Below are 12,020 nucleotides of genomic sequence, written 5' to 3' on the forward strand. Positions count from 1 at the left end.
AACGGCTATCAAGTTAATACATATTTTCGAGGTTTAACTTTAATAGCTAGTTGAAACTTTTTATCATGTGATAGCTACTTTGTACATGCAGCTGGTCTTAAGGTAAATGTGCAATTAACTTGTTAAAAACCTGTAACATGTAGAGGAGGCCTTTATTGCAGAATTTGTTTGAATGTGTGTCTGTTCTGTTTGGTCTATAACATGCAGCCACAGGACTGACTTGTTTAGTGAAAACTATTGTTTCATCACTGATTCTCTAATGCAGCCAGTTTTGATTCAGATCCACAAAATAGTAAATAATACAAAAATTTTCCAGAAACTTGAAATATCTGTCAAATGGCTTTTATTTTTAATTTCATATTTTCTTTATATTACTCACTCAAAACTATGTGATGGTGCAGTAAATGGAGAGAGTTGCATTAACTGGATTATAACTATGATAATTAAAGAGGAAAGATATTTGGCTTCCTTTTTTTAAATCCATCTGCCTTTTGCATTTTTTAAGATCATCCAGCAAAACTACTTCTGATTTAACTCCTACATTTTGGCAAGCTTAATAAAGGACAAATCAAAGCTAAATCAGGGGTATTTACAACAACCACAAATTTGATCCAAAGTGGGTACTTAAATGCTCATATAGTTCTAAATGATGTTCCTTCCAGATGGTGAATTAATGTAATTTTAGCAGGAAGTGAAGTTGCACAAATATGCAGTATTTAAAACATGCAGTGATTTGTTTCTGTATCCACCAAGGCACAGATGTTACTTATCATTTTAGTGCCAGTTGTCTTTATCTTTCCAATTATTGCAAAGTGAGTAATAGAGTTTATCAAGGGTTAGAGAAGGGGTTGGGAAAAGAATTCAGGACAATAAATTCTAATTCAGATCTGGATGACCTCTAGTTTTTATATCTCTATCTCATTCAACATATGTAACACTGAAGATGGTAGCTTGATTGTTAAATGGAACATTTCACTGTGATAATATTGCATTTATATCTATTCCTTGCATGGTCTGCCAGTCAGTTTCTAGGTGGTTTAAGGGTTGGTTTTGGCCTATAATGTCACACACAACTTGGGAAATGTGTTTTTTGACCCCTGGCATACTTTTGTAATTGTGATAGGAGGTAGTGCTTTTAGTTTCAAAATTTAGTCCCCACTTGCTGCAAATGACTGGAATCTGTTCGCTTCACGGATACAGTGGAAGTTTATCCATTCCTTGTGCTTTAGGGAAATGGGGAAAACAGCAAATGTCTAATGGTAATGACATATTACCATTATTTAAACTCTCACCTTGTCATTTCTGGTGATGTGGGAAGTGACATTGCTGGATTTGTAATGTAAGGCTCCAGGCACATGTTGTAGTTATCATGTAATTAATATGTTAAACTCATCATAAATATTAACAGTGCTACACATTCAGCTGATTTATGATGCCATGAAGTAGCAAATCAGCCACAAAGTTATTCCAAAAATGTGGAATATCTTTGTGGGTTGTTTGTGTGGCACCATAAATACATAGATGTTAGGGTCCACAGGGACCTCAACAGATCATCAAGTCCGACCCGCTGCTTGGGTAGGCAAGAATGCTGGGGTCAGATTACACCAACTAGATGACTATCCAGCCTTCTCTTAAAGACCCCCAAGGTAGGGGAGAGCAGTACCTCCCTTGGAAGCTCATTCCAAATTTTCATACATTTCATAGACATTCGGGTTGGAAGGGACCCCGGAGGATCATTGAGTCAAGCCCCCTGCCCAGGGGCAGGAAGTCGGCAGGGATCATAGGATCCCAACAAGATAAACATCCAAAAGTGTCTTGAAGGCGTTCAAAGTGGGTGCTTGAACCACCTCCGGTAGCAGTCTATTCCAAACCTTGGGGGCTCGACCAGTAAAGAAGTTCTTCCTTACGTCCAGCCTGAAACGGTCGCAGAGGAGTTTGTGACCATTCGATCTTGTCATCCCTTGAGGCGCTCTGGTGAAGAGATGTTCCCCCAGATCCTGGTGTACACCCCTAATAAACTTATAGGTGGCCATCGGATCACCCCTGAGCCTGTGCTTTTCCAGTCTGAAGAGTCCCATGGCTCTCAGCCTCTCATCGTAAGGTCTGTTTTCCTGACCTCTGATCATGCATGTGGCTCTCCTCTGCACTCTCTCAAGCTTCTCCACATCCTTTTTGAATTGTGGTACCCAAAACTGGATGCAGTACTCCAGCTGCAGCCTCACCAAGGCTGAGTACAATGGGAGAATGACGTCTCGGGATTTGCTTGAGAAGCATCTATGGATGCAAGCCAGTGTTTTGCTTGCTTTACTAGCTGCAGCATCATATTGAAGGCTCATGTTCATCTTGTGGTCAATCATGACCCCCAAGTCCCTGTCATCTGTAGTGCTAACCAGCATAGCACTGCCGAACCTATAGACATGCTGTAGGTTTTTCCTCCCAAGGTGGAGAACCTTGCATTTTTCGGTGTTGAACACCATCAGGTTCTCAGCCGCCCATTTCATGAGCCTGTCAAGATTTGCTTGTATCACCCTCCTGTCCTCAGGTGTGGATTCTTTACTTCAGAGTTTGGTGTTGTCAGTGAACTTGGCCAGTCCACTTCTGACACCAATGTCTACATCATCAATGAAGATGTTAAAAAGTAAAGGCCCTAGGACAAAGCCTTGAGGGACCCCACTGGTCACAGGGCACCATGATGATTGACTTCCATCAACCACCACCCTCTGGGTCCTGCTATGGAGCCAATTCCCCAGCCAGCAGATCGTGGTGAGGTCTAGGCTGCAGTTAGGCAATTTTGCCAAGAGGTGATCATGATCAGATCGAAGGCTTTTTTAAAGTTAAGATACATGACATCAATCTCTTCCCCCTTGTCCAGGTGTTAGGTCACCTGGTCATAAAAGCAAATGAGATTGGTCAAGTAAGACCTACCCACAACAAACCCGTGCTGGGTATCCCTCAGGATATTGCCGTCAGGTAGCCTGTATAGGATGGCCTCTTTGATAATCTTTTCCAAGACCTTCCCCAGGTAGAGGTCAGGCTGATGGGTCTATAGTTTGCTGGATCCACTTTCCTCCCTTTTTTGAAGATAGGCACCACATTGGCCCTCTTCCAATCATAGGGCACTTCACCAGAGCACCAGGAGTTCTCAATGATCCATGCCAGGGGCTGAGCTATGATGCCTGCCAGCTCTTTGAGTACCCTTGGGTGTAAATGGTCAGGGCCGGCTGACTTTGGGCACCCTCACAGTGAAGAATTTTTTCCTGATGTCTAGCTTAAATCTGCTCTTTGTCAGTTTTGTGACCATTGTTCCTTGTTACTCCAAGAGGCATCCTGGTGAGCAGAGTATCTCCAATACCTTGCTGTGCCCTCCTAATGAATTTGTAGGTGTCCACAAGATCACCTCTTAACCTTCTCTTGTGGAGGCTGAAGAGGTGCAGGTCCCTTAGTTTCTCCTCATAGGGCATGGCCTGTAAACCCTTAACCATATGAGTGGCCCTCCTCTGGACCCTCTCAAAGCTATCTACATCCTGCTTACAGTATGGTGCCCAAAACTGGATGCAGTACTCCAACTGCGGTCTGACTAATGCTGCACAGAGGGGAAGTATCACCTCCTTGGTTCTATTTGTCATGCATCTGCTGATGCATGATAAAGTGCAGTTAGCTTTGCTGATGATTTCATCACACTGATGACTCATGTTCATCTTGGAGTCCACTATGACTCCAAGATCCCTTTCCGCTTTTGTGCTGCTAAGGGGGTCATTTCCTGGCCAGTAGGTGTGCTGGATATTTTTATATCCTAGGTGCAACGCTCTGCATTTGTCTTTGTTGTACTGCATCCTGTTGTGTTCTGCCCACTTTTCCAGCCTGCCCAGGTCTGCCTGCAGTTGTTCCCTACACTCCGGAGTGTGCACTTCACCTCATGATTTAGTATCATCCACAAACTTGGACAGACTACACTTCACACCCACATCCAAGTCACTAATGAAGACATTGAAGAGTACAGGTCTAAGGACCAAGACCTGCAGGACCCTGCTATCCACATCCTTCTACTACCACTCTTTGGGTGCGACCCCAAAGCCAAATGGCCACCCGCTGGACCATGTAAATATCTAAGTCACAGCCTCTTAATTTATTTATGAGAATGGGATGAGATACCATATTGAAGGCCTTCCTAAAATCCAGGAAAATTAGATCTACCTCTACTCCTGTGTCTATGTAAGGTGTAGCAACCCCAAACTGATGCTGATGAAAGCTGATTATCAGCATTGACATGGGGAATGGGGGGTTGGAATTGGGACTGGGAAAACCCTAGTCCCCATGGTGAAAAAGAGCTGCCAGGAAAATGAGTTGCAAGGTTCCCTGATGACAAGGAGCTGAGAGGCTCTGGGTGCTGGGAATGTGGCAGCTCCTGAACCTGGAAACCAATCCTGCCTTGCCCTTGTGGCCCTGTAAGCAGGTATGCACTTCCATCCCGCTGCCGTGCTGGAATTCCACTGACCTCCGTCTCAGCCTCCCACTCGCCCACCACATCTTGATGGTAAACTTATATTCAGGAGGATGGACGACTCCTGGAGTGAGGGTCAGTCTGCCAGGGTCACTGGTCTTCTGCAGGGCTCCACCTTCCTACACCCTGTCGCTTTCCTCTCAGGCTGATGGTAGCTATTCCCTAATTATTTTGGGGAATGCCTAGTAATGTCACTTCTCAGGTTTCCCCAAGTTCTTTAATTCGCAGCTTCTCGGTCTCTTCTTTCTCTGGCCAAATTTCTCCTTGGCTCAGATAGTTGGGTTATCCTTGGATCTACTTAATTAACTCTTTCCTGTCTCTTCCCAGCCTTGCCTTGGGCCTTACTGACTTAATCTCTTTGATTATCCCCAAGTGAAGTATATAGAGCCCTGCCTAACCATAAATCAAACCCTCAGGGAATCCTTCTTCCCAGCTGTTTTTCATTTATACAGGTAAAGTAAAGGTGAGTTTTTTGTCCGTGGTGTGGCAGGGGACCTTTGTCACCTGCTCAGGCCCTTAAAGTGGAAGGTAGTGAGGCAGCCGCAGGTGACTGCAGAGCCAATCAGGCAGTCACATGACAGCCAGCTGGCCACCTGATTGGAGCTGGGCTGTGGAGCCTCAGCATAAGAGCAGGCCCTGAGAGGCAAAGCCAGGGAGTTGCTGCAGGGATGCTTCCAAGTTAACATTGCCCAGCTAGAGCTCCTCTGCTCCCAGGAACACCTGGAGGTCTGGGTAGGAACTATGGGTATGGAGGAGGTTCCTAGGGACCCAGTAGGGTCCCAAGCCCCAAGGAAAAGTCTATGGGCCTAAGGAAGAGCTAGGAAGGGGCTTATAGGTTGTGGGCCTACGCAGAGGCTTGGCAAGCCCCTGATTAGAACTGGCAGGGGCTGAAGCTGGGGGCTTAGGTGAGCCCAGTTGAGTGAAGGGCTTCCTCATATAAGACCTCTGAGGCAACAGGACAGACCAGCTAAGGATGGCTTTATGGTGGGGCCCAGAGTGGACCCTGGCTGTCTAAGGAGGTCAGCTGCTGCTTCACTGATGCCAGAAAACCCCAACTGGTCAAAGCAAGGAGGCCAGGGCTGAAAGGCAATTAAGCCTACCATGAGGGGTAGGCCAGGGCTGTGAAGAGCCATCTGGATCCCTGAATGACCTAGAGATGGGGCCAGAGCCTAAAGAGGCTGAATGTCCTTTCAGTGGAGGGGTGCATCACTACCAAAGGGATGACAGGCTCAGCTGGACAGCAAGCTGGGTTAAAGGAGGCTGAAATTCAGCCTGTAGATGGGAGGCATCCATTAAAGGGTCAGAGAGAGATGGGCCAGAGGAGGAGTGAAGTTATGAGATGGAGGCTGCAATAGAGTGCCGGAGTGAGTAGCCCAGAGAGAACGTCCAAGAGCCTATAGGGACAAAGAAAGACCAGGGCAGGTAGGCCTGCATTGGTCCTGGGGAATGATCTAAAACTAAGATGCCCAGTTCTCTCCCCAGGCCAGTCAGTGCAGGCAATGTGGGGCACATGTTCTCATACCCCCAGGGCCTGCCTGTTTCCCAGATTTTCCCTGGACCCTCTTCCCTGGCGCACTGGGGATGTGCCACTTGCCCAGACCCATCGCACTAAGTTTCCTGTGAGAGCTGCCAGCTCTGCAAAAGTGTAGCAGGGACTTGGGCCCAGCCCCTGCTACAGGCCGCCACAGGACAAGACACTTAAAAATGGCAAGTTACTGGGATCTGGGCTGAGCCTATGATTTTTAGACATCCCAGATAATGGGGACTCCAGGATGAGGGAGAAGCTCCCTGATCTCAAGGTCCCAGTGCTTCAGGGCTTCTAAAAGCCATGTGTGCAGCTGGACTGTCTTGGGTAGGGCTGACAATCAGCTGATTGTCAGACTCTCACCCCAACAGCCTGGGGTCTTGAACCCACCTAGGGCTCTTGGGGCCAGTCCAAAAATCCAGCTCATTGTCAGACCTGGTCCTGACAGTCCTGTGTCCAGTTTGAGATCCAGGGCTGTTGATGCTGGGGCTGACAAACAGCTGATTGTCAGACATGGCCCAGACACCCACGGTCTTGAATGCAGCCAGGGCTGTTGGGTTTGGGTCTTGCACTGGGTGCAGGACTGTCAGGGCCAGTCTGACAAGCAGCTGATTTTTCAGATGCAGCCCTAAGAGCCCTGGCTCTGAAACCTCTGTGGGCTTGGGGCAGCCCTGGTTCTGAGACAGAGCCACCTCCTACTTGATTGGCAGTGGCATGATTGGGACTGGAGGAATTTTATGCCCAATCCCAAACATTGTGCCTCCTGCTATGAGTGTCTGGGCATGAGGTTTGGGATTGAGCATAACATTTCTTTGATTCCAAATGCACCATCATTTTAATTTCTGTCATGGGGCTAATAATGGTGAACCACATTCTCTTCTTCTTGAGCTTTCTTTGGTTGGAGGAAGGGTGGGGAGCAAGAGCCACTCTGAGCTGTGGCTGCTAAATATGGTGTTTTACAGACAATGGTGTTTTACAGAAAGTACACCAAATGGGTATTTCCAATCTCTGTACATTCAGGCTACTCCCACTGCCCAACCCTCCCCGTTCCTACATATTTTCTATACCAGAAGATGCGGGGTAGGGGGGAGAGAGAGCTTAGAAATGGAGTTACTTTGCTTTATTTCTGCTAAGCACCCAAGACAAGAATGTAGGGGGAGGTTTCCACACTTCTTGCACTACATGAAATGTACAGGACAGTGAAGAATTTAAGGTATTTCAAACTAATAAATGGTAATAAATTGATATTGATTTTGTTTATATGTGCTGATTCATAGCAGCAGAACATTTTGCCCAAGACCTTTCATGGAATAATTCTTGTATACATCACATGCATATTTTTCTTTGCACAGGGTTTAAAAGGTGATCCTGGTAATCCTGGTATGGCTGGCCCTAAAGGAGAAAAGGTACTTGTTTGTACATGAAGATGCATGTCTGTATAAACTAATTAATATATTAAATGATTTAGTTTATATAGATGCCTACTTCATATGCAAAGTTCCGTTAAAAGAATGTTCAAATTTTTCATGTTAAGCACTAAAAAGTTGAGAAATGCAGTATAAGGTTATTTATGCAATCCTATTATGTTGTGATGTAGTCTTTAATTTCATACATTGCATGCAAATTTTCCCATAGCCCCCTACCTTGACGTGCAAGATGAATGTGTTGTAACTATGAGTTGGTATTTTGTTTTATCCCCATTTTGCTTTTGTTTGTTTTGTATACCCCCATTGTATTATATGTGATCCCAGGTCTACAATCCTTATGTACACTATTCCAATCTAGTTCTCAGTAAACAAATATTTAAATTAATGTATTTTGTTCTGAAGATAATTTAGTATACAAGGTGGTTTTCTTTTCAGGAGTGTAACCATCATTTATTTTTCTTCCATAGCTAAATTCCATTGAAAAGCACCTATGCTCTTACCATGTTTTCCTACTTTAAATATGATCTCTCTGCATGTTTTAACATGCTAAGTATAAATACAAATTATTTTAATAAAAATATCAACAGGATGTGTAGATTAAAAAGAAAATTAAAATTGGGTGTCATGGTTATTAATATTAGATCTTCTCAAAGTCCCCCTTCCCATTTTTGTGTGTCATCCCTTGTCAAATTTATGACCTAAAGCTCAAAGCCTTATGTAGAGGCTCAGGCCCTGGGGATCTAAAATGGCAAAACACTTACACATGTGGGTGATTTTATGTATGTGAGCAGTCCCATTCAGTTAAATAGAAAAGCTTGTGTATTCAAAGTTAAGTTTATACAAAAGTATTTTCAGGATTAGTTCCTTAAATTGTAATTCTTTGCACTGGGGGCCTGTCATTTTGTGTTTTTCTAAAACTCTATGTATAGCTGTGGCATGCATAACAAATAAATAACAACATTTCATGGTTGTGTCTGTGAACTGAGAGCATGTAGCTGACAGCTATTTCACCTTTATTTATATGCTGTCTGATGTCCACTAACTGTGCTACAATTTGTGTAACTATAAGCAGACTTCTGATTTTTTTTCCCCCTTTGATTTTACTAGGGAGATTCAGGGCTACCAGGACAGGCTGCCGTAAATGTAAGTGTTCTAGAAAACAAAAAAAAAAAAAGGGGGGGGGGTGTGCGTGCGTGCGTGCGCGCACACACACACACACACACACACTATATATATATATATATATATATATATATATATATATATAAAAAAAAAGGAAAGCACTCAAGCAGTGGTTTCTTTTATTTGCTATCCAGATAACCTTACTGTTAAAGAAAAAAAGCCAAGTCTTTCTCTCCAGAATGCCTGTGCATTCTCTAAATGTTATGTTCATCAGTAAACAATTAATATAAGATGGGGTGTTCTCTTCTGTCTAGTGGCAATATCAGTAGATGGAAAGGTATAAACATCCACAACAAAAAAGCAGTATTTAAAATGTCTTGCAAGACTTTCCTGAAGACTCTGATAAGAACATTTTTCTTTATTTTATTTGTATCACAGTATGGTACTAGTGAGAGACTTAAACTGCTGCTTTTCAGTAAAAAGTTATATTACAAGTGATTTTTTTTTCCTTTAGAGATTGTGAATATTTTATTACTTAGTGCATTTATGAGTCATGTGTCTGATAAAATTTTTTGTGATGTGCTATCTATCCATTTTCAGGATATTGAAACTTGACATACAGGACCTGATTTTCACAAACCTGAAGGCTGGCTTTTACGCCCACAATTACAGCTATTATTACTTTTTACATTTCCTCATGCAAAGTGAGAATTTGCATATGTAGTCATATAATTGCAACACAAATTAGATATGTAATTACATGTGCATAGAACGCATGAAAATCTTGAGTTTTGTCTTTCTGAAAATTATGATCAGTAAGCCTCACCTACTTCATATAGATGAGATCATCACAAACGCTCAATTTGCAGCTCATTCCATATAAAAAGAGAGGTAGCTGTGGGCAGGTTATTCTATCTGAGGATTTCCTTGTTACGGAGCTTGTTTTCTCACTCCATCTGCCAAAGCCTAATCTTGTTAATTTTCCAGGCATGCTGGACAGCCTATATTTTTCTTTCCTTCGTCTAAGGTTGTTAAGGAGAGAATGGATTGAGGTAGTTGTATTTTATGGGCAGTCCTTCATAGTTGATGTGGGAAAGCACAGAAGGAGACAAGCTCTATAAATGCTTGTGCCTTGGCTAGTCAGCACTTTAAATGTCAGAACCAGGACCTTGAAATGAATCCAGTATTTTACAAGAAGCCGGAATGCAATGTGGAACATGGGAACACAAACATTTTCTGGACAGACTTCTTCATCCAGTTCATTATCTTTTCTGCCACAATAGCAGTAGCAGATATTTGAGGCCCCTGGGAAGTATTATATTTGTTGTGTATTATATGCAGGTATTACACTACACATTGTAACATGCCCCACACTAAAATTTTCACATTATATTTCTGCCCTACAAAGTTGCTGCTCAGTGAACAATTTCTTTGTGGCTTATCCACCATTTTTATCCAGGGATAAATTGGTTTAACATCTAGCACGTTACAGTATGTTACATGATACTCGCATATACAGTGTGATAAACGTAACATCTGCCAGGAACTTTAGAGGCAAGTTTAAGAAACCATATAGGGGGAAATCGTAGAATAATCATCACCCGAAGAGAAAGTTTCCTCTTAAACTTTGTTAGTTAGGATTACCTAGTGTTGCAACACATCACTTATCAGTGAAACTTCGTTTAAATTCAGTCTACTTGTTAATGTCATATAAGTATCATGCATGTCATATCCATATAAATGTCTAGTCATTTTTTAAGACAAACCATCATTAATATATAACTATTAAGAAAGTTTATGTTTGGCCTGTGTCTTCAGTCCTAGATATAGTACTTTCTATTATTCTAGCCTGGACATGGCAGAAGCTTGAATTCATGTACCTAAAATTCTGTTCCAAGAAGTAGAGTTGAAGCCTTCTTGGCTATTGAAGATGAAGGATTTTGAACAACTGGTGATATTTTTGATTGTAGGTAAAAGAGAACACTAGATTGTCCATTAGTAGTTAATCAAATGCACGGAAGGCCTTGACACAGGGGGAGTTAAAAGTTTTAACTAGTTTATCAAAATGTGTTTCTCTTTCTATTCATATCATCTATCTTTCCTGGATGTAGCTTGAGACCAGTATTTTTTTTTACAAGGTTATCATTTTCTTCATGTTCCAACATTGCCAGTGCTACACATGACAAGGACAACAGCTCTGCTTCTCTTAGGGCACTCACTTAAGGACCCTAGAGAGCTCAGTTTTTTTTCTCCCATCTCCTTCAATATGGATCTAAGGAAGGTAGGGTGATTATGAGACAAAGATGGCTGGCTATCAATATGCCAACACCATACAACTCACCATAACTATATTAGAGATAATAGACTTTGGGCTCCATGTAAAGAACAAGAACTTTTTCCTCAGCTCCATTAAAGTCCATTTATTTCAGTCTTGTATCCTTGAGTCTGGTCAGTAGTTAGAAAGCCATTTTTCACCCAACAGTCCTCGAGTTCTTAACGATTTGTTCTGAGATTTTCCCCATGTGAAGGACCCTGTTGCACAGTAGGACAAGAACCTGGTCCTCACATTGCTGATGATTCCCCCCCTTGGATAACATGATCCTTCCTACATCTTTATTTGAAAATAATCTTTCTTCTAGCAATTACTTCAGCAGGGAGGGGAGGTGTGATCCAACCCCTCATAGCGGATTGTCCTTATGATACCTTTTTATCTTATATGGTGCCCGTGAATACTCACCCAGTATTCTTGCCCAAAGCTGTCCTGATTTTCATTTAGGTTAGGCATTCAATTTACTACTTTTGTTCGCAAAGCCCCACTCCTAATGAGATAAGTTTATTTTTAATGCCGTGCAAATGTAGCAAGGTCTTATCTTTTAATTAGTGTAACAGGAGGGAAGTCCTAGGGTTGCTGTGCTCTCCCCTAGTTGCCCTCTGTACCGTGCCAAGCTGCCTACAAGCACCCTCAAATCTTGCCCACCATGACTTTGATGTAGTATATTTTATAGGGAGGCTACCTTTCGTCCTCTTGGCCACGGTTCTCCTGCTGTCACTAGTCCAGTTTCTATAATGGGTGTTCCGTGCACCCCGGCCTTATGGGCTATGCGTGGCTCCAACCACCCCTGTACCACGCCCCAAGCCTCACAGATGGAACGGACAATCTTCGGTCTCTGGTCTCGTACTGTCTCTTGGGCTCTCCGCAGCCCTGTCCCGCTCAGCGTCTCACTGACGCTTGGCTTTTCCACAACCCTGTCTCACTCAGTGCCCCTCTGACGCTCGGCTTCTCCACAACCCTGTCTCACTCAGTGCCCCTCTGACGCTCGGCTTCTCCACAACCCTGTCTCACTCTGCGCCTGCCCAGGTGCTCGGGCTTTCTGCAGCCCTGCCTCGCAACCGTGCCTCACCGGGCATTCAGGCTCTCCGCAGCCCTGCCTCGTAACCACGCCTC

General features: G+C 43.4%; 1 protein-coding gene across 5 annotated transcripts in view; it reads left to right on the forward strand.

The window, feature by feature from the left end:
• COL19A1 (collagen type XIX alpha 1 chain) overlaps nucleotides 1-12,020 on the forward strand; it is a 393,720-nt gene that overhangs the window by 146,125 nt on the left and 235,575 nt on the right. For all 5 annotated transcript variants that reach the window (XM_059730850.1, XM_019496735.2, XM_059730868.1 and 2 more), the window contains 2 exons: nucleotides 7,379-7,432; nucleotides 8,561-8,596. In XM_059730850.1, coding sequence (XP_059586833.1) covers nucleotides 7,379-7,432; nucleotides 8,561-8,596 — 90 coding nt within the window. The remainder of the gene's footprint in view (nucleotides 1-7,378; nucleotides 7,433-8,560; nucleotides 8,597-12,020) is intronic.

The sequence above is a fragment of the Alligator mississippiensis genome, chromosome 1 (genome assembly GCF_030867095.1).
Source record: "Alligator mississippiensis isolate rAllMis1 chromosome 1, rAllMis1, whole genome shotgun sequence".
In the NCBI taxonomy this organism is placed as follows: domain Eukaryota; kingdom Metazoa; phylum Chordata; order Crocodylia; family Alligatoridae; genus Alligator; species Alligator mississippiensis.